Source organism: Gymnoscopelus microlampas (assembly GCF_963454915.1).
Source record: "Gymnoscopelus microlampas genome assembly, chromosome: 18".
Taxonomy (NCBI): Eukaryota; Metazoa; Chordata; class Actinopteri; order Myctophiformes; family Myctophidae; genus Gymnoscopelus; species Gymnoscopelus microlampas.
In genome coordinates, this window is record NC_139955.1 from 37,598,965 (window position 1) to 37,623,022 (window position 24,058).

The following is a 24,058-nucleotide window of genomic DNA, read 5'->3' on the forward strand; positions in this document are numbered from 1 at the left end:
ACTCAACATTTGTCTGGATCAGTTGATTGTGTGTGTGTGTGTGTGTGTGTGTGTGTGTGTGTGTGTGTGTGTGTGTGTGTGTGTGTGTGTTGTGTCTATCTAGGATACTGTCGGTATGAAGCGCCACAGAGGTGGGTTGCGCTAATTAGCTCTCCCAGCATGCCGTTCCAACAGCATGGCAATCACAGTGGGGAATGAATATGGAACAAGTTTCCCATGCGCTGCAGTGGAGACATCGGTGTGTGTGTGTGTGTGTGTGTGTGTGTGTGTGTGTGTGAGTGTGCCCAAATTATGCACGCTCACACATACAGTACAACGCGTACTTGGCTGACACGCCGTAGTACTTTTATTCCATTTTTTTCCCTCTTCCTTGCCACATCGTCCCCATATTTATAACATTTCTCAAACACGGGTGTGGCATCAATTCAGCAAGGTTATGGAGTGCTAATGTGCTACCTCTTTTCCCCACCTGTGCTGTGTGATTCATTTATGCCAGTGTGCCAAGTATCACCATATTTTTCGTTTTGTGATTTAATTTCACTCTTTACTCTGTAAACACTGTTGATAATAGCTAGCTGTTGACTGTTGGCTGTCATTGCCCCCTTTAACCCATTGAGACCTGAAGTCGATTCTACATGTCTCCTAAATCTCAACAGTTTTCTGAAAAACGTATGTTTCTATATCAGTGGTGTTCAATCTTTTTCATGTCAAGGACCCCAAAAATTATACGTATTTGGCCACAGACCCCCATCAAAATATGTTGTTCCAGGGACCCCCAGAAGCAAAGATTTTAGTTAAAAATGTTCGCTTTAAAAATATATATATTCAAAGATTTGCACACATTTTCACGGATTTAAAAAAATAGCAGATCTACAAGCTCGTAGCGCGGCACTCGGTGCCGCGCTATGAGCTTGTATATCTGCTATTTTTGAATAGCCCAAAGTGTAAAATAATGCTTTTTAGCTCAAATCTAAAAATGACACAATTCCAGGTCTTAATGGGTTAAAATATTTTTTACATCTTGAACGTTGATATATAATGAACAATATGTAATTAGTCCGAATGTTACAACAATGACAGCACTTTTTTTTTTTTTACAGCGATGTAACATTGGATAAAATGACTTATTTTTTAGGTAGCGAAAAACATTTTTTTGGGGTGAAAACAAAAACATTTTTGTTAAGTTAAAGCTCTATATTCTGATAGTAAACATTTACTATCAGAATACAGTGTTTGTTCAATAACAGAGGTCTCCCCGTCTCTCCAGCTCTTTAATAAACAGAAAATACATTTTCAGGTGAGTTTCAGCCAAAAGCAGAGAGTACACCCATTTGTCAACTTTAATTTTATAGTGTTCCGCTTCCAATCTTGTCTGCTCAATTCGTCAAATTTCACTTGTTTATCCTGTATGAGTTATATCTCCTGATTGGATAAAATTGATATCCTGACTTGAAAATGCAGTTTCTGTTTACTTAAGAGCTGGAGGGACAGGGACAATCCTGTTACAATGGATTACGATGAGAATAGAGATATTTAACACTTGTTTGTACCTAAATACTATATATCACCTTTAAGATACTGTAGGCACTGAAATATTTGTTGAGTGTGCATCTGTCTACCTTTGAGTAATTAACTGGTTAGCGCATTCCCTCTGAACTCTAATTCATGTTGACTCGCCTAATCCATAGAGTGTCTTGATTACAACGCAAAGAGGCTTGAAATAATAGCTGCCAATTTGATATTTCAGCACCAGTGGAGGTACTAGGGTTTTCTAGTGGTTTCTGCACTGCCAAACAACCTCTCACAAGGCTGTAGGCAGAAGAACACTTGTGTGGTCCAACGGTTATGAATATATTTTAATGACCTGAGCTATAAATAACTAATAAGACTCCTGAATTAATTTCTTAGAGGGGTTGACGACGAGCTGGGAAATGTGATTTAATTATTGCACTTGCATATGCAACAGCGGGGACGAAACAGCACAATAACACGTACTGTTGTACGTGTCACAGTTGTGATTTTACCCCGTAGCTGTGATTTACACCTCGTTTTTGTGATAGAGAAACGATGATGAGAACCATGTATTTATTCATGTTTTGTGCTTACGCACATCTCTCCATTACGCTATCGCCCCAGGTCTAGGTAACTAGATGCAGCATTTCTGTGCCATCGTTTACCTATTTCTTTATTACTTTCACTTTACAAGCATTATTCAAAAACACACCAACTGTGTTCTTAATTTTAGTAAACATTAGATTTGCTGTTGAGACACACGGTTGCCACAGTGTTGGTGGAAGCTGTGGAAACAGGAATTGACAAGTGTGATGTACAATTAAAGGGACATGAAACCAAGGCTGATTTTGTAGTTTGTTTTCCATTTAAGGTATTAAAAAAAAGCAGTTTTTGAACGAGAGCGATCTCGTTCTAACACACAGATGTGTGGTATGATCGGAATGTGGGAGTTAACCTCTGAATCCTTTTAAAGAGAGGCGGGGCGTCGGTGGAAAAGGGGCGGGGTTTGGTAAGGAATGCTCTGTTTATGGGAAAAAGAGGGCGGGTTTGCTAAAAAAGGGTCTGGAACGCGTCATCATCTGGTTGTCCGTATCACCGATACACCTGGAGAAGCTGTGTTGCAACAAACAGGACAGTCTAGCAACATGCGAGGGTCCTATCACAGGTCATCTCGACTCTGCTGTGTGACTGCTCTGTTTTGTAGAAGCCTAATTGTTAATGCGTCCAACTGTTGTATTCTGTGTGCCTATACAGTATTATGATAGTTGTTGATGTCATGTCTTTTAAAAAACGAATAAAAATCAATATATAAAAAAAGGGGGAAACAAGGTAAAAACAACAGCAGGGTAAAGAAAATGGCTGCATAATGCTGACCTTATAGTACGCCAGGAGGTAAGCAACACAGCTGCAGCTAATCAAATGAATAACTGGTGTGATAGATTTAAGTGTGTCAATTGTGCATTGACGATACTTTTTACTATAGTCTATTCGTGCACATTGGCACACCCATGGCTCTGGGCACGTATACATCTACAGTAACTCATACCCATACTTCATTTTATCAGCTGCAGCTGCGTCTCTTACTAGCCTGCCATGGTTTTTAATCTGCTGTCGTTTTTTAAGCTGAATTGGAAAACAAACTACACAACAACAACTACAACATCAGTGTAGGTTGTCATGTCCCTTTAAGCCTTACATGGACATGACATTTGTGTGGGCACATCTTAAGACCGGGGACGCATCTCTGCCATTTTAGATTTCTTTGGCTATTCAAAAATAGCAGATATACAAGCTGCTGGGTTGCATACAGTACATAGGCCTACAGTGGGTGTAATGGATACCAACAGCATGGGAACCTAGATGAGTACAAGCAAAACCTGGACTCATCTAATAGGTTCAGAATGATAATTTATTAAAACAGCTGCTTGAGAGCATCTCTCAAAGATGATAAATGGTCAGCATTTATATACATGAAGTGCCTTCATCCTATAGTGTCTGGGTAACTCAGTTCACTCCAAAGTGCTTTACATTCATCCATTCACACACACGCACACAGACGGTGGAGGCAACCAATGCAAGGTTGTTAGTGTTTTTAGGTTTTTAGTGTCTTTTTTTTAGAATCAGAATCAGGTTTATTGTCACATCACAGGTTTACAAGGTAAAAAAGTGAGTGAAATTCGTTTTTTAGGGTTTTTTTTTGTGTGTTTTTTTAGAGCAGATCTACAAGCTCATAGCGCGGCACCAAGTGCCGCCCCATGAGCTTGTAGATCTGCTATATTTTTAGCGGCGCGGATCCTGCTCTATACCTGACTTTGTCCGTGTTCACCGTCAACGCTCTGATTGGTCAGACCCGTCAACACTCTGATTGGTCAGACCCGTCAACGCTCTGATTGGTCAGACCCGTCAACAAAGTGATTGGTCAAGCTTCACGTGACACATGGCTATGAAGACATTATAAACACATATCTATGACAAAATGTATAAAAGGCGCCGCTACCTTCACACAGGGTGTGTTGTTTTTTTTATCGTGAAGATTTCTGCAAATCTTTGAAAGTAATTTTTTTAAAGCGAACTTTTGTAACTCAAATTATCTTTTTCTGGGGGTCTTAATGGGTATCATGTATTATTATTAGAAGTAACATGCATTACCTTGCAGAGGAAGCTGATGTTGAAGCCGAAGGTCTGGGCGTTCCTGGAGCCGGCGTTCATGTAGTTGCCGACCAGCAGCACCAGCTCCAGCAGCTTGCTGAAGCCCTCGCTCTTCTTGACCTCCTCGCAGGCGAACGTCACGTTCATGATGTCCGGCCGGATGTTGTTCACCTGCTCCTCGAACGTGAGCTTGAACAGGATGCCGTTGAGGCGAGGGCGCAGCATCTTCACCGAGCTCATCTGTGTGCACGCACGGGGTCACGACACAAAACAACAACAGTGTTGATTTTGACAGAAAATTTTCATTTAGCGTTAGTCATAGTCTCAGTGGCGTGCACAGACATTTTGAGGGGCAGGTGCTCAAGTAAATTATTCTTTTTGAGTGGTGCCAGCCACTCCTACACTTGACCATGTGTGTGGGTCCGTCCGTCCGTCCGTTTGAGCACGGCCTCAACAGCTGCAGCTGATTGCAACACAAGGATGCAACCAGTTACACTAATTCAAAGGCACCACTCTCTTCACACTGGGTGTGATTTTTTTGGTTTACTTGGTCTGCTCTTTTTTTCCCTCTACACCTTTACCTCTTTGCCAAAAATAGCCGATCTACAAGCCCACAACGCCTCACAGCGCGAGGCGTTGTGGGCTTGTAGGTCTGCTATTTTTGGCTAAAGTTCTCCTCAGAAAAGGGATGCTAGGTTTCGAGTGGTTATGGTAAAAAGAAAAATCATATCGCATAAAGATTTGGCGGACCCCCTGTCGTAACTCTGAGGACCCCCTAGGGGTCCCGGACCCCCTGTTGAAGACCCCTGCTGTAAACTGGAGAAAAAAAAAACACGTTTTTAGTCCTTTTTTTCAAAAGGGCACTTCTGGTCAAGAGGGCAAAGGGCAGGTTGCTCTAGTACCACCTAGAGTCTATCTGTGCACGTCCCTGCATAGTCTTTTGAATACAATGTAGTTTTAGTCATATTTTAGTCATCTGAAAACGTTTTTGTCTAGTTTTATTCGACTAAATATCATAATTACTAAATCTACAGTTGATTTAGTAGACAAATATGTATTTTGGCGGTGCCTTGATGGCGTCGTAATGGCCGACTTTACACTTGGTTGCATGCTGAAAATAGCCGATCGACAAGCTCACAACGCGTTGCGCTGCGACGCGTTGTGAGCTTGTAGATCTGCTATTTTCAGAGCGCAACACCCGAGCGCAACCAAACATAAAATGTCTTGTCTTTTAGTTCTACTGGATCTCTTCTCCACTAGGTCCCTCCCTTAGTCTAGTTTTTATTTGTTGACGAAATTGTCAATATATTTAGTCTTAGTTGTAGTCATCGTAGCTTAGTTTTTATTTCGTTTTTATTTAAAAAAGGTACAGTCGACGAAATCAACACTGCAAAACAACACAGTAGAAGACAAAAAACGAGCACTCTCTGACTGTATATAAATGCAGTTTGCTGGGTGCACGGCTCACAAAAATTCACAGTAAGAAAGTAATAGCCAGCGCTCCGAAGTCCTTCTGGTACTTTTAATTCGTCAAGCCTTCCTCAGCTTGTATCATACACGCTGAGGATGGCTCGACGCCGAAACACATCCGTGTATGCTGTGCCTGTGACTGTCCGTGTGTCTATGAATTAACCCATTGAGACCTGAAGCCGATTCTACATGTCTCCTAAATCTCAACAGTTTTCTGAAAAACGTATGTTTCTATATCAGTGGTGCTCAATCTTTTTCATGTCAAGGACCCCCAAAATGATATGTATTTGGCCGCGGACCCTCATCAAAATATTTTTTTCCAGGGACCCCCAGAAGCAAAGATTTGAGTTACAAATGTTCGCTTTAAAAATATATATATTCAAAGGTTTGCACACATTTTCACGATTTTTCTAAAATAGCAGATCTACAAGCTCGTAGCGAGGCACTCGGTGCCGCGCTATGAGCTTGTATATCTGCTATTTTTGAATAGCCCAAAGTGTAAAATAATGCTTTTTAGCTCAAATCTAAAAATGACACAGTTCCAGGTCTCAATGGGTTAAAAGTACCAGAAGGACTTTGGAGTGCTGGCTATTACTGTCTCACAACAAAAACAACCAACAATGAAATGTGGTCATTTGTGATAAACACAAAATCAACTGACAGAGAGATCTTACACTGTACGTATCTTAACTGTGTGTGTGTGTGTGTGTGTGTGTGTGTGTGTGTGTGTGTGTGTGTGTGTGTGTGTTTGTGTGCGTGTGCGTGTGCGTGTGAGTGCGCGTGCGTGCGTGCGTGCGTAGGTCCCCAGTGAAGTGCATGTTGTGCAGCTTAGATGACAGACTTTTCCCCCCCACTGTGTCTTGACTGCACATCCAACGAGAGGAAAAATAAAGTGTCTCCCATGAAACAGATTTGTCTGTAAATAATATAATCAATACATTTTATTTCATGGCTGCAGGGCTTGCTTAGGAGTGCACACTGTATAGCCGGTTAACCCATTGAGACCTGAAGCCGATTCTACATGTCTCCTAAATCCCAACAGTTTTCTGAAAAACGTATGTTTCTATATCAGTGGTGTTCAATCTTTTTCATGTCAAGGACCCCCAGAATTATATGTATTTGGCCGCGGACCCCCATCAAAATATTTTGTTCCAGGGACCCCCCCAGAAGCAAAGATTTGAGTTACAAATGTTCGCTTTAAAAATATATATATTCAGAAGATTTGCACACATTTTCACGATTTTTCAAAAATAGCAGATCTACAAGCTCGCACTCGGTGCCGCGCTATGAGCTTGTATATCTGCTATTTTTGAATAGCCCAAAGTGTAAAATAATGCTTTTTAGCTCAAATCTAAAAATGACACAGTTCCAGATCTTAATGGGTTAAACAAAAAAATGAAGAGAGAAATGAGAGAGAGAGAGAGAGAGAGAGAGAGAGAAAGAGAGAGAGAGAGAGAGAGAGAGAGAGAGAGAGAGAGAGAGAGAGAGAGAGAGAGAGAGAGAGAGAGAGAGAGATATGAATTTAAATGAATGGGGTTTTGGCTGTACATGTGGCAACGTAAAAAAAAAAAAAGAAAAAAAACAGGGGCGTATGCTACACAATCCATGCATAATGCACTGCTTGGAGGCAGCTTTCAGATCCAGAACCATGATGTTTCATTACACCGCTCCAAGTTTTATTCATCTGCGGTGCGCAAGGCTGTCTGTCAAACCAATCAAACCCTGCCCTCCTCCCCGTGATGACAACACACCACCAACACATAAAGCTAGCAGACACGTCCTCCTCCTCCCCTCCTCCTCCTCCTCCTCCTCCTCCTCCTCCACGCACATGCGAATTGATTCATCGTGTTTACAATGAGGAGAAATCACAGGAAAAGAGGGCGCAACTCAAGTGACAGCTCCGACACGAGGGAAAGCCTTAACCCTTTAAGACCTGGAACGCATCTGTGTCACTTCTTGATTTGAGCGAAAAAGCATTATTTTACACTTTGGGCTATTCAAAAATAGAAATCGTGAAATCGTGAAAATTTGTGCAAATCTTTCAATATACTTTTTTTCAAGCGAACATTTGGAACTGAAATCTTTGCTTCTGGGGGGTCCCTGGAAGAACATATTTTGAGATGGGGGTCCGCGGCCAAATACATGTCATTTTGGGGGTCCTTGACATGCAAAAACTGATATTATAGCAACATGTAAAAAAAAAAAAAAAAAAAACTGTTAGGATTTAGAAGACGCAGAAGCAAAGATTTGCACAAATGTTCACTATTTTTCAAAAAATAGCAGATCTACAAGCTATGAGCTTGTAGATCTGCTATTTTTGAATAGCCAAAGAAATCTAAAATGACATAGATGCGTTACAGGTCTTAAAGGGTTAACATAGGTTTATTTCCCAGGGGAACTAAATAACAGCGCAGCAGCGGTGGCGGCGGCGGCGCTACCTCATCAAGTTGGGGAGAGGTGCGTAATAATCGCGACATCAATGCGATCAAGAGTAGCGGGTGAAAACTGTCACACAACAACCCGTGCTTCATCGTGTCTCCTGGAAGACACAGCGTCCATCAAAGGAGGGGGGAAATGACTGGGAACAGGGTGGCATGACTAGTGCCCTGGGGTCTAACTGTACATTTTTATTTATTTTTTTCGCTACGGCCTGACAATGCTCTGTGGAGACGCGCGTGTCACTTTGGAAGCAAAAACAACAACGTTGAGCTAGTTTATCCCTTTAAGACCTGGAGCGCATCTGTGTCACTTTTTGATTTGAGCTAAAAAAAACAACGTTATTTTACACTTTGGCTATTCAAAAATAGCAGATATACAAGCTCGTAGCGCGGCACCGAGCTTGTAGATCTGCTATTTTTGAAAAATCGAGAAAATGTGTGCACATCTTTGAATATGTATATGTTTAAAGCGAACATTTTTAACTCAAATCTTCGCTTCTGGGGGGGTCCCCGGAACAACATATTTTGAGATGGGGGTCCGCGGCCAAATACATATACATTTTGGGGGTCCTTGACGTGAAAACGTTTGAGAACCAATGATATACAGTAGCAACATAGGTTTTTTTTCAAAAAACTGTTGGGATTTAGAAGGCATTTTGTAGAATCGCAAACCTCAGGTCTTAATGAGTTATGTGCTAGTACAAGCATATAGCTCATAACAAATGATGTTATACACAAGGCATTGGGAGTTACCTCCGCATTATAGGGAAAAGGAAGGAGGGCCAGAGGCGACCGTCGTGAATCATTCACAGAGAGGCATGTGGAGGGTAACATGCCGTGTGATTTTCAAGGAACTTTATTGCAGCCTGGATGCATGCACGGCCCACGGCTTTCGTCTACATCATTACAGAGTATTTATTGACAGCTGATGCCAGGGCCTGCCGATGCCCGACTCTCTCCTCCAGAACGATATAATCACGTTTCTATCCAAGTCTTATTTTTATTTATTTTTTGCTGCTGCTTCCGTCAGTTAGAAGTTGCCCTTGCCCTTTCCGCATTTAACCCATTAAGACCTGAAGCCGATTCTAAATATGTCTTCTAAATCCCAACAGTATTCTGAAAAAAAGTATGTTTCTATATCAGTGGTTCTCAAACTTTTCCATGTCAAGGACCCCCAACATGATACGTATTTGGCCGCCGAGCCCCATCTCAAAATGTTTTGTTCCAGGGACCCCCCAGAAGCATAGAATAGAGTTAAAAATGTTCGCTTTAAACAATACATATTCAAAGAATTGCACACATTTTCACGATTTTTCAAAAATAGCAGATCTACAAGCTTGTAGCGCGGCACTCGGTGCCGCGCTATGAGCTTGTACATCTGCTATTTTTGAATAGCCCAAAGAAATCTTAAAAATGACACAAATGATGCTTTCCCGGTCTTAATGGGTTAACTCAAGAGGCCCCCTGTTATATTCCGAGTCTTCTAATTATACGTCGTTGTGTACTTCTTATATTGACATGGCCTGATAGAGGCCTATGTTCTCCCATAGAGTAAGTCCTCCTCGATGATTCTCCTTCTAATTTGCTGCTTCCTCGCTCAGCCGCCTCCTCCTCACAACGAGGGCCCTTAGTAAATAAAATAAAGGCAGATATACTAGTGTATGCTATACTGGGTGTATGGCACTAAAAACGGTGTGTGTGTGTGTGCGTGCACACGCGTGTGTGTGTGTGGTGTATTGAGGGAGACAGCGAGCAGAAAAGAATGGAATGGAATTCCTCAACCGTGCATGCATGCAAGTGTTTGAGTAAAGGGGAACCGTGTGTGCATGTATCTCTGTGTGTGTGTGTGTGTGTGTGTGTGTGTGTGTGTGTGTGTGTGTGTGTGTGTGTGTGTGTGTGTGTGTGTGCGCGTCTGTGTGTGTGTTTGTATTACTATACTTGCGAGGGGGCCAAGTAGAGTAGAATTTGAAGAAATATACATTGTGAGGACCGTTTTCCTGGTCCTCACAAGACAAATGGTTGTTTTATAGTTAAAAAAAAACGAGTTTGAGAAATACGTTTACAATTAGAAAAACATTCAGGTCAGGATTAGACATTTAGAGGTCATAGGTTTAGGGATTGGAATTAGCGTTAAACATGTTTGCGCGCCAGCGTCATGCACCGAAAAACAGCCGATCTATAAGCCCACAACGCGTCGCAGCGCGACGCGTTGTGGGCTTATAGATCGGCTGTTTTCCGGCTTTAGGCTTACGGTTAAAAATGGCAGCATATATATATATTTTTTTAAATGGCATTCATACAATGGCTGTCCTAAAGCGTCCTCATACGTATAGTAATTCAAACACGTGTGTGTGTTGTGTGTGTGTGTGTGTGTGTGTGTGTGTGTGTGTGTGTGTGTGTGTGTGTGTGTGTGTGTGTGTGTGTGTGTGTGTGTGTGTGTGTGTGTGTGTGTGTGTGTGTGTGTGTGTGTGTGTGCGCGCGCGCGCTCCAGGTCGTTGTACTCACCACAATGCCAAACTGCTCCGACTCAACCAGCTCCTCGTATTCACCCTTCAGCTCAGCCAGCGCACTCAGCTCTTTCTGCTCCGGCAGGTTCTTTATGAGGTTCTGTAGTAGACGGCATGGTATGTACACACACGCACACGCACACGCGCACACACACACACACACACACACACACACACACACACACAGAGAGAGAGAAAAAAAACAGAGAGAAAGAGAGCTAATGTTAGTTCCTTCCTTCTGTTGAAAACGGGAGATAGCACAAACACTGTGTGGCCTTATATGCAAGGTACAGTACCAACACCACTTCACTAGCCCTATTGCTGTAAATATGACAGCAATTCCTTTTTAACCCATTGAGGCCTGAGGTTCCGATTCTGCAAAATATGTCTTCTAAATCCTAAACGTTTTTTCTGAAAAACGTATGTTTGATCTATATCAGTGGTTTCCAAACTTTTTCTTGTCAAGGACCACCCAAAATGATATGTATTTGGCCGCGGACTCAAAATATTTTGTTCCAGGGGACCCCCCCAGAGGCAAAGATTTGAGTCACAAATGTTCGCTTTAAAAAATATATATTCAAATTCGATTTTTCAAAAATAGCAGATCTACAAGCGTGTAGCGCGGCACTTGGTGCCGCGCTACACGCTTGTAGATCTGCTATTTTTTGAAAAGCCTTAAGTGTAAAATAATGCTTTTTTTAGCTCAAATCTAAAAATGACAGAGATGCGGTTCCAGGTCTCATTGGGTTAAACCTCCCTGACTAAATAAGGGTACTTTCTGGACATCAGATCCCACAGACAGTACAGTACAGTACAGTACAGTACAGTACAGTACAGTAGAGTACATACATTAAATGACTAGCAGAAAGGAAACTCAACTGCCTTGTTCAGATACCGCCCCCCTCCCCCGGGGGAGCAGTTATACTAGTAGCATGTTGTTGCTGTTTGCAATGCATGTGAGTAAATATACAGCTCATAGCAACAACAAAAAAAGCTTCACCTCTGGGACTTTGACTAAAGCAACAGAACACATGAGCATCTTCAATATTAGCTCTAATCTCACAGGACCACCGACACACTTTGCCGGTGGCCTGCATGGCGGGAGAATGAGTTAAACTGTGTTTACTGTGGTGGTGATGGCAGTGACACCGCCACAGTGACAGTGACAGTGGCACAGTCAGAACGCTAGTATAGGTTGGGCCTAGGCAGGAGCGGGTGGTCAAGTAACAAAAAAACGACCCAAAAACGCTCAAAATTAGTCGGATTGTGTGTGTTTTGGTTCGTTTTTTTGTTACTTTATTTCGGCTTTAGGGTTAGGGTTAAGTTAGGGTTATGTTATGTTTTCTTATTTTTGCCTGATTTTACCGATTTTTTATCAAAACAATAATTATAATCTTTTTTTTTTTACAAAAATCCAATTATTATTATTTTTTTCTAAATCGATTGGGTGGGCCAGCTTTATATGTGGGTGGGTGTTACGACCTTATAAGGTCTAGAGGTTATAAAGGAGTAACATATTTCAAACCAAACCAGGGTCAACAAAAAAAAAAGTGTACAATTTATTAATAGGAACAACTGAAATTCACAAGGGATAAACAAAACAGGGAAAGCACAAACGTCAGGGTGGCCAAAGCCAGAACAACCCCATACCTGAAAAGAAAACAGCCTAATCTACACCGAAACAAAAAGTACAATCTAAAACTCCCTAACTAAGAAAAACAGGGATAAAAGGGGGAACAAAATAAATGGCGGCACACCCCCTACCAGCTTCCCTGTTCAGAGGCACTCAGGAAAAGGTTTTGGAAATATAATTAAGTAAAGTCTCCTATCTAAGAATGGTTTAGATTAATTTGACTTACGTCTGAATATAGTTAAGTAAAGTCTCCTATCTAAGAATGCTTAGAATGACTCTAACAGACAGTTGGAAAAAAGGTCTCAGCATGTGGTGTTTCAATGGTAAAAGAGGGCTTGTGTGGGCTGTTCTTTCCAGGCTTTTATACTGGCTGGTTGATTTGAGGAAAGAGGTCCAGGTGTGTCCCCAATCTCCACTGCCACTCCCCCAATCTCCACGGCCACTCCCACCTTCATTCACAATGCAGCACTGAAACCACTGCCCCTAGGTGTTATTTTTGACAGCAACTTCAAATTTGACAAACAGATTAGCTCAGTCATAAAAAACAGCTTTTTTCATTTACGACTCCTGGCCAAAATCAAACCATATCTCCCCCTCAAACAATTTGAATTAATAATCCATGCCTTCATCACATCTAGGATTGACTACTGTAATGCACTATACTATGGCATCGACCTCTCCCTACTCAGGCGCTTACAACTTGTCCAAAACTCTGCTGCTCGCCTTCTCAGAGGTATCAAAAAATATGACCACATCACTCCAGTGTTGGCCTCTCTCCATTGGCTTCCAGTAAAATACAGAATTGATTTAAAAATGTTATTATTTGCTTTTAAATCCATCAATGGTCTGGCCCCCCCATATATGGCTGAACTCCTAACACCCCATAACCCACCCAGAGCATAAGGTCTGCTGACCAGTCATTGCTGACCGTGCCATCAAACCTAACCCTCAAAACCAGAGGTGATCGCTCTTTTGCGGTGGCAGCCCCACAGTGGCAGCCCCACAGTTGTGGAATCTCCCCCTCCACATCAGATCTGTTCAGTCCATCCAGATATTTAAAACCTTACTTAAAACCCATCTTTTCTCTCTGGCCTTTAACCACATCCAATCATAAAATGTCCTTTTTGCTGATTTGTTGTATTGTTTTCTTTTTCTTCGTTTTTGTTTTTGCTTTTACCTGTGCAGCACTTTGGTTCAACTGACGTTGTGTAAAAATGTGCTATATAAATAAAGTTTGATTGATTGATTGATTGAGTGGTGGAAAAAGTACTCACATATTTTACTTAAGTAAAAGTATCAATACTGCAATATAGAAATACTCTGTTACGTAAGTAAAAGTCCGGAATAAAAAAATTACTTGAGTAAAAGTACAAAATATTGGTATCAAAATGTACTTAAAGTAACAAAAGTAAAAGTACTAAAATGTTTGAAAATAGCAGATCTACAAGCTCACAACGCGTCGCATCGCATTGTGAGCTTGTAGATCGGCTATTTTCAAATAGCCTATGTATAAAATAGGGCTAAAGTGGTTAATGTATGTTTTATAATGTAATAATTTATATCTGCAAGTATCCGCAGTAACTACAGTAGTAACAAGTCGGTACAGCAATTTCTGCCTACAGAATGTGGAGGACGACGACGACAGACACACGCCCAGGGAAGGTGACAATGACGATGGTGGAGATGATGAGGACCAGCAGGGTATAGACGATGATGAGGAGGAGGATGATGAGGAAGAGGACGTTGTGGGGTCTCTCCGTTTTTTTCCCGTAAATGTTAATTGTCGGCCTAAAGGTCAGCTGTGTTAATGAAGCTAATCGGGGGCAAATGTCCTCCTCTTTTTTCTCTGAGGAGAAGGAGAGGAAGAAGAGGTGTGTGCCCTTTTCCCCTAGTCTTCTTCGCAAAGCCTTCCTCTTCCTCCGGATTAGTTCTCCCAAAATGTATTCAGCATGCAGTGCACTGGGCACAGAGTCGTCACGTGGCCAGATGGGAACACACAGACAAACAAACAAACGGACAGACAGCAGACAACTGCAAAATATCCCCATATACTGTAGGTTTTGCCGGTCACAACTCGAGACCCCTGGCAGCCAGAGCAAGCTACATGTTGCGAGAGAGAAAGTCCACTAAGGCTACTAATGATGACATCTCTGTCCTGCCCCGCGGGAATATACAGCAGTATGAGAAGTGAGCCATAACCCATTACGAACCGAAGCCGATTCTATACGAAATGTCTTCTAAATCCCAACAGTTTTCTGGAAAAAACGTATGTTTCTGTATCAGTGGTGCTCAAACTTTTTTATGTCAAGGACCACCCAAAATTATATGTATTTGGCCGCCGACCTCCATCTCAAAATGTTTTGTTCCAGATACCCCCCAGAAGCAGAGAATAGAGTTAAAAATGTTCGCTTTAAACAATATATATTCAAAAGGTTTGCACACATTTTCACGATTTTTCAAAAATAGCAGATCTACAAGCTCGTAGCGCGGCACCGAGCTTGTATATCTGCTATTTTTGAATAGCCAAAGTGTAAAATAATGCTTCTTTTTGTTTTAGCTCAAATGAAAAAGTGACACAGATGCGTTCCAGGTCTTAATGGGATAATGCAGGCTTGGCCAGTTCCTGTTTGGGTATAGGGAGCTATTATATCAAATGCTGCTTGTGTTTTTTGCTGCAGCCCCCAATTAGAGTCTGCAGCAAAAGCACGGGTGCCTCGATAATGAAGGCTTTTGATCATGCGGGTAAAAGCAACACAAAGAAATCAGAGCACATCATTGTGCAGCTTGTCAATGAAATAAAAAATCTCGGTAAGATTGCAATTATGTGTATGCATCCTCTTTCCTTTGTCATGAGCCATGGGTACGCGGGGTAAGAGACTATTTTAATCTGCAACACAGAGTTTGCTAATTATTCATTGTGACCTTTAAAGTAGGAAGCCTTATTGATTGCACACACAACTCAGTGAGTCCTATTTTCTGAACCTGATGACTCGTTCTAAAACAAAAAAAAGGAACGGTACTGTAAAAGAACACAAAAACTTTCAGGGGTCATGATTCAATTTCTGTTTTTGTGTTCTGCAGGGACGTGCACAGATAGACTCTAGGTTGTGCTAGAGCACCTGCCCTTTGCCCTCTTGACCAGAAGTGCCCTTTTGAAAAAAAGGAAAAAAAAACGTGTGTTTTTTTTCCAGTTTACAGCAGGGGTCTTCAACAGGGGGTCCGGGTCCCCTAGGGGGTCCTCAGAGTTACTACAAGGGGTCCGCCAAGTCTTTATGTGATATGATTTTTCTTTTTACCATAACCACTCGAAACCTAGCATCCCTTTTCTGAGGAGAACTTTAGCCAAAAATAGCAGATCTACAAGCCCACAACGCCTCGCGCTGCGAGGCGTTGTGGGCTTGTAGATCTGCTATTTTTGGCAAAGAGGTATAGGTGTAGAGGGAAAAAAGAGCAGACCAAGTAAAAAAAAAAAAGTATAATTTACTTGAGCTCCTGCCCCTCGAAATGTCTGTGCACGCCACTGGTTTTCTGAATGTAGTACATACTGCAGTGCACAGGCATTTCGTAATACAAGTACATGTTTCGCATCAGAATAAACTGTTTATGTTCATTGCAGGAACCCGTGCAGCTGTTCATGAAACGATTCAAGCAAAAATGAACTAATGGCATATAAAACAATCCGGCCATCTAACAGTATATTGATGCTTATGACAATAATGCCTGCTATTACTGCAACAATCATGTACTTATAAAATTGTCCTCTCTCCCTCTCTTCCTGAAGTCTAAAAAGCATTTAGCAGTTGGATCAAAGAACAAAGAACAACTGGTACCACAGATTCTGAATGGAAATTCAGAAAACACAGAAAACCGCTCCTCCTCTGCAATACTCATTGCTAACCCATTAAGACCTGAGGTTCCGATTCTACCAATGTCTTCTAAATCCCAACAGTTTTCTGAAAAAAAAATGTATGGATGGTTACATGGCGCCTTCCGACATGTCGCCTTTCCGACGTTAACGAACCCTATACCTAACCCTAACCCTAACCCTAACCTTAACCGCAAGCGGAAGCCACTAGTCGGAGTGGCGAGATGTCGGAATGGAAGGCGGTTACCATGTTTACTATATCAGTGGTGCTCAAACTTTTTAATGTCAAGGACCCCCAAAATTACATGTATTTACATGTAATATTTAGTTCCAGGGACTCCCCATGAAGCAAAGAATAGAGTTACAAATGTTCGCTTTAAACAATGCACACATTTTCACGATTTTTCTAAAATATTTTTAATTTTTTTTCCGATTCTACAAAATGTCTTCTAAATCCTAACTGTTTTTTGAAAAAACTTATGTTTCTATATCAGTGGTTTCTCAATCTTCTTCACGTCAAGGACCCCCAAAATGTATATGTATTTGGCCGCGGACCCCCATCTAAAAATATGTTGTTCCAGGGACCCCCCAGAAGCAAAGAATAGTTACAAATGTTCGCTTCAAGCAATATATATTCAAAGATTTGCACACATTTTCATGATTTTTCAAAAATAGCAGATCTACAAGCTCGTAGCGCGGCACTCGGTGCCGCGCTATGAGCTTGTATATCTGCTATTTTTGAATAGCCAAAAGTGTCAAATAATGCTTTTTTAGCTCAATTGAAAAAGTGACACAGATGCGTTCCAGGTCTTAACGGGCTAATACTCCGGGGAATCCGATTATTTGGGTTGTTTTTCCTCTTGCTGCCGGCTTGCCAGGCAGAGACGACGGGGCAATTAGAGAGGTGTCTTCTGGCCCTTATGAGATTCCCCCAGCGCTAACTTCTCCCAGGGCCGTGTGTATACATTGGCAGGTCTGAAAGGTTTCATTTCTGAAAATGCTTTAGTTTAGTATAGTTCCCTTTAAAAGCCCAGGGTCCGTTTCAGCAGCACAAAATGTACGGATGGGGAGGGAAAGTGTGTCTTTGGCAGAACGGTAGGCAATTTCCTTCCATTTTTGCACGTGTTCTCCCTCGCCGTGCACACAGCAGGGAACATGGGGTCATATCCATAATGTTCCTCTGGTATGCGCGGTGCATATTCACCATGTTACAAATATGACACTCATCACCGGAATGATCAAAGGCGTGAAAAAAGGGGGGTAGACGCTACGAGTTACAAATGTTTCCCCCTTATTCACTCGCGGCGATCATGAACATTTCACACATACAAGACTAAAAATAAAAAATAAAAAACCCTCATAGAGGGAAAGCCTGAGGAAGGAAAGAAGACAGATGCGATGGAATCCACCTCGTGGTTTGTCGTTTCATTTGTCACTCATCTAGTTAATTACGAGAAGCTCCATAGAGTGCAGTTGACACAGAGGCAGCACCATATGTGTGACAATGTGGGGGGGCTGGGGGGGTGGTGGTGATGATGGTGTCGGGCCAGACTACCTCACCGTGGGCCTCCAGACACACATCTCTCCAGTTCTGGGAGAGATTATACTGGAAGCAACGCTCCCATCCTCATCCCTACACATTCATCTATAACGCCTTGGGCAAAGATTAAGGCGACGCTTTATTGGCGCCACATTCCAGGACACAGCAAAGTAGGAACAACAACACCAAAAACAACAACAACTAATGTAAAGACATTTGGAAGTCCAGGCCATTATTTACACCTGATTGTACAAATGCCTTCTAAATCAGTAGTTTTCAAACTTTTTCGAGCCAAGGACCTCCAAAATGATATGTATTTGGCTTTTTTTTTGTGCCAGGGAGCCCCCCTAGATTAGATTGGTGTTAAAACATTCAAAACAATTACACTTTCAAGATTTTTCAAAAGTGTTGCAAAATAGCAGATGTACAAGCTCGCAGCTCGGCACAAAGTGACGTGCTGTTAGCTTGCATATCTGCTATTTTTGAGAACCACTGTTCTAAATCCTAAGAGTTTTCTGAAAAAGGTATGTTGATATATAGGCCTATGGTATTGACAAAAGATGAGGCCGCACAGCTCTTAGCCACGATACAGAAAGCTTATTTTAAAATGAAACCAACGTTTCGACAGTGAAGTCTTCCTCAGGGTCTAAAATGACACAGTTGCTTCCCCGGTTTTAATGGGTTAACCACTTGAGCCCTCGAGTCCCCATTCTAGGCGAACAATTTGGTCAAAGTATAGGTGAACATTCGTCAAAAAGAAGAGATTTGGGGTAGAGGGACAAAAAGGAGTGGGCCAAGGATAGAGCCCTGGGGGGCTTCTTACTTAGCCTGGGACCAGACGAATCTGCGAGTGCAAAAAAAAATTGCACTCTGCGATTTGGGTCTGGCACCGCTCCATAGAGAATCCATTTCCTGTTCCAAAAGACGTGGGGCACCAATCAGGGCCCGCCAGTACTCGATTATGAGCGACTGTAATTGGTAGTTGGTTGTAGGTCTAACCAATTGCGTCGAGGGACATCGTTTTGATCCCGCCCCTTGGGAAACAAAACGTCCTCATGGAAGCACCAGACTCATATCCACGCAGTGATATAGTCTAGCTACACCAGGCTACTTCTTACTGGCTTTCTTATTTGTTATGTTACTGTATATTCTTCTGATATTATTATCATATTCATTCGTAGCATTGCATGCTAGTTATGGATTTCTCTTGTTGTTTTCCAAGCAAAATATGGTTGGGTAAAGAGGGTTTATTTGTTTAGTAAGACGGATCCCCATTATATATTATTAGACAATAATATATTGTATTTATAATATAAATACATAATAATATATGTACTTTGCGCGCACGCACACACACACACACACACACACACACACACACACACACACACACACACACACACACACACACACACACACACACACACACACACACACACACACACACACACACTTACAACAAATACACTTAAACGGCACACTTCAGGGAAACGGGGGCACTGACTGAGCCAAGAAAAGGTTTGAGCACCACTGATAATGGGTACCATGGCCAGGATGAATGTGAAAGCACTGTAACTTGAAGAGTGGAGAACGTGGGTGCCAGCCCAGACGAGGGTGTTACAACAGTAATGAGATACAGGTTACGCTTCGCTAAACATTTGTAGATGATGACAGTATCTGTAGGGCTTCCCCCCTTCCACACTTTGATCTCCGTTGCCGTCGAACCTGCTCCCCCATTTCATCTCGCTTACATTTTCACAGCAACTGTGGACGCATGCCAAGCGAATATAGTTTAAAGGAAGGGGGGCATTAGGCATGCACTTAACCCTCCCTTTGACTGAATGGTGCTGAGAACAGCGGGCGCCGACGCAATGCTGTGTACATGATGCAAGTCAAAGGCTTGCAGGAGAATCCCAATTTGTTTCTCAATTTGGATCTTTAGGACATTGCTAGCCTCGATCTCCAGGCTTTTATTTTTTTGTTTTGCTAAAAAATAAACAGAACAGAACGGTGAACCAATGGGATCTCACAGATTGTTTTCCCGGCGAATCTTAGATCACGTCATATAAGAACATTATTCAAAAAAATAAACAAACCACCCCGGCGATTTTACTCATACGGATATGAAGCATCGACTGAAGGTGTAAATGTACAAATTTACCCAAAGAGTAACACAATAAACGCTAGTTAAAAGAGGGATCAGCCTTTATTAAACCAACAGGTATCGACGTTGAAACATTAATAAAGTTTTAATAAAGGCTGCTCACTCTATTAACTCTGAGTGCCTCAATCAATCAATCAATCTTTTTGCAAAAATCAGTTTGTGTGTGTGTGTGTGTGTGTGTGTGTGTGTGTGTGTGTGTGTGTGTGTGTGTGTGTGTGTGTGTGTGTGTGTGTGTGTGTGTGTGTGTGTGTGTGTGTGTGTGTGTGTGTGTGTGTGCGTGCGTGCGTGTGTTTTGTTTTGTTTTGTTTTGTTTTTGCTGTTCAGAGACTTCAGACTCAAAACCAATGTGATTCCAATCTGGATATAGGCCACAAATCTGATTTGAGCTGCTAGCCTGAACATATTGGAAGAGATAACGGAGAGTGGTAACGTCAAGCAGAATCCTGTGTTGGACAGATGATAGAGCTGGAATAATGAAATATGAATGTCTATAGTGTGTCTTGGTCGAATGATTACCGTCAAATCCAACCCAAGTGTCAGTCTTAACTTTTATGTCTGGCTTTTGCAGTGGGCAAAAATCAACTACCCTCTCAAAAAAAAAGACTTTTTTCAAAACCCATCTCCTTGAGAGATTCTTTTTGAACAGAGCCAATTCCCAACAGCAACGTCAAAATGAAAAGAAAAACCTTGAGATCTTGAGTCGGGAGCCGGGGAGACGGGTCAATCGATAATGCTTTTTCTCAGAGCAATAAAGTCTTTTATTAAAACCAAATTCCAAAAAAAAACCAAACCAAAGTGAGAAGAAGGAGAGAATCTCAGCGATGTCTAACAGATGATGTAAGTAAACTCCATCTTCCTCTCTCTCTAGCAGGCCCAGGGGAGGTCTAGGCGACACAGACAGCAACCGGAGCCGTGTGTCTGCTTTAGATACGCTTGACAGATGTGATTTTCTTCTTTTAACCCTTTAAGACCGGGATACGCGGCACACGTGTAATTTTCTAGATTTCTATGGCTATTAAAAAATAGCAGATCTGCTATATATATTTTTTTTTAAATTGACATTTCTTTTTTTTAGATCTGCTATTTTTTGAAAAATCGTGAAAATGTGTGCAACTCTTGGAATATATACTGTATATATTTAAAGCAAACTCAAATCTCTGCTTCTGGGGGTCCCTGGAACAAAATATTTGACAAATGTTCGCTTTAAAAAAATATATATATATATAATCAAAGATATGCACAAATATTCACAAAAAAAATAGCAGATATACAAGCTCACAGCGCGGCACTCAGTGCCGCGCTGTGAGCTTGTATATCTGCTATTTTTGAACAGCCAAATAAATCTAAAACGACCAAGACGACGTTCCCGGATTGAATGGGTTAATTGATTTTTCTTCTCAATTTTGGGGAGGCGGCAGAGCATGTGGCTTTCTGCCCGCGCTACGCTACCGAGATGAAGAGAAACATGGGACTGTCTTCTCCCTGCCGAGAGACCTCAGCAGGCTTTCCTACCTGGCTGGCACATGGTGAATCACTAGAAAGGCCCTTCAGTTAGAATCGATACGAGAAGCACTTGTGCGCGGGACTCAACCTACAAGCTGCAGACTAACCCTTTAAGACCTGAGGCGATTCTTAAAAATGTTTTCTAAATCCTAACAGTTTTTTTGAAAAAAATCCAAAAAACAAATGTTTTCAAGATTTAAAAAAAATAGCAGATCTACAAGCTCGTAGCGCGGCACTCGGTGCCGCGCTATGAGCTTGTATATCTGCTATTTTTGAATAGCCAAAGAAATCTTAAGTGACACAGATGCGTTCCAGGTCTTAATGGGCTAAAGGCTCGACAGCTTTGAAAATAAGTTATGCACAATTTCAAAATGTTGTTTCGACGCGACCGAAAGCTCAAGGTAACAAAAAAGACAAAACAAAAGGTAGTCAACGGTAGCATAACAAAGGCAGTCAAATAACTATGTTCTTTAAAAGAAGGACTCTAACTAGAAAAGGTGCAATTTGGGGAAGTTGCGAGTGCGGTTGCCTTGATCACGCCGACGCCGTCGCGACCCAAGGAATCCGATGGGAGAAGTCGTGTTAGAGGCCAAGCAACATGCCGTTCAAATTTGGTGCTGATCGGATCCTGCGTTGATGATATATGGCTTTTTTTTTTTAAGAAATAGGCCCCTCCCGCAAATACTTGAATGGGAGTTTTCACATTTTCCCATTCAAATCAATGGGAATGTTTTATTCACAAATAAATGACTATAAATTAAACAATACAACATATCACTTAGCGAAAGCACACGATTCCCAGATGAAGCCGGTCGATTTGACATAACGACTCCTGTGCGCCACCAACATTGTGGCAGGAGTAGCACGGCAATGTTTTGGGGGTTGCTATAGAAATAAAGTCGCCCAAGTACTGTAGTGTGCCACCCCGCGGGACAACCATACTAATTAACAAAAAAAAGATCAAACTGTCTTTCAGAAATCTTTCCGCTATCTGGTCCATTCTGTGATAAAGCAAGCTGGGTTCATTCCAGAGCTGTGATAGTCAGCCAAGTCAGGCTAACTGTATCTGTAGCATGTATTGAACAGATGTGCCACAATAGACACTAATACTGCCAAATGAATGATACCGTAATATTCAGGTCAAATGCTACAAAAAAAGGCTATGACATCTGCCAATTGATATCTCCGTTCATATCATATGTACTGTAGTGTAGACAATGAATGTTTGTGTAAATAAATCATGTCGTTTACCAAAGCCTGATGTGGTCCAAAATGCATATATCATTTGTTTGTTAAATAACACAAAACGTATCCCCAAACAGCACCTATAGACTGGGGAGGTACGCCCCGAGAGTGACACAGCAACTGAGCCCTCCAAAAAGCCAGGGGAAACCCCTGATATTAAGATGTAGTGTCGGAGCTGCAGAAGTGTGCGGGTTCTTCTTAAGTCCACAATGTCACATACACTAGCCCATTAAGACCTGGAACTGTGTCATTTTTTGATTTGAGCTAAAAAAAGCATTATTTTACACTTTGGCTATTCAAAAATAGCAGATATACAAGCTCGTAGCGCGGCACCGAGTGCCGCGCTACGAGCTTGTAGATCTGCTATTTTTGAAAAATCGTGAAAATGTGTGCAAATCTTCTGAATATATATATTTTTAAAGCGAACATTTTTAACTCAAATCTTTGCTTCTGGGGGGGTCCCTGGAACAAAATATTTTGATGGGGGTCCGCGGCCAAATGCATATAATTTTGGTGGGTCCTTGACATGAAAAAGATTGAGCACCACTGATGATATAGAAACATACGTTTTTCAGAATACTGTTGAGATTTAGGAGACATGTAGAATCGGCTTCAGGTCTCAATGGGCTAGACTTGCAAATACAGGCAGAGTGCAGAGAGAGCAAACGTCAACCTGACCGCCTTCCTCTCCGGCACGCGCTGCCTTCCTTTCACCCTGCCATGGCAACAACACCAGCCTTTGTAGGCAGGCCCCGCAGTATACGCTTTTGTCCCGGGCCTTGCTTGTTATTATTGTTTATCTGTTTTGTCAATCATCCAGATTGCCACAATAATGCCCATCCATATGCATGGAGCCCTCATTACCTGTGGTATATAGACCATTGGCTGCAGGCTCTCTGGCAGTTGCCCGCATCATGCCAGGCTTTGTTCCCCTGCTGTAACAACAGGTGACTGTGGAGCAGCCTGGCGCTCACACGTTGGGCGGGCATCGTTTGCGCGGGTGTAAAGTGCACATGTGGGGCACGGCGATAAGTATGGCGGCGCCATATCAGGCCCGTTGGATTAGTGCTTAACCCTTTAAGACCAGGAACGCATCTGTGTGTCATTTTTAGATGTCTTCGGCTATTCAAACGTGAACATTTGTAACTCAAACTTTGCTTCTTGGGATTCTGTCTTCTAAAACATTTTTTTAAAGACACTTTTGTCGCTATAATCAGTGGTTCTCAAACTGTTTCATGTCAAGGACCCCCAACATGATATGTATTTGGCCGCGGACCCCCATCTCAAAGTATGTTGTTCCAGCCAGGGACCCCCAAGAAGAAAAAGATTTGAGTTAAAAATGTTCGCTTGAAAAAATATATATTCAAAGATTTGCACATTTTTTACGATTTTTCAAAAATATCTACAAGCTACAAGCTCATGGCGCGGCACTCGGTGCCGCGCTATGAGCTTGCAGATCTGCTATTTTTGAATAGCCAAAGTATAGAATAATGGTTTGACTGGTTACACAGATGCGTTCCCGGTCTCAATGG

At 42.0% G+C, this 24,058-nt stretch overlaps 1 protein-coding gene across 1 annotated transcript in view; it reads right to left on the reverse strand.

Annotated features, from left to right (window-relative positions):
• Positions 1–24,058, reverse strand: part of diaph2 (diaphanous-related formin 2) — an 824,520-nt gene that overhangs the window by 281,328 nt on the left and 519,134 nt on the right. Inside the window, exons 22-23 of the mRNA XM_084041781.1 lie at positions 10,575–10,676; positions 4,162–4,401 (exon numbers count right to left, since the gene is read on the reverse strand). Coding sequence (XP_083897907.1) covers positions 4,162–4,401; positions 10,575–10,676 — 342 coding nt within the window. The remainder of the gene's footprint in view (positions 1–4,161; positions 4,402–10,574; positions 10,677–24,058) is intronic.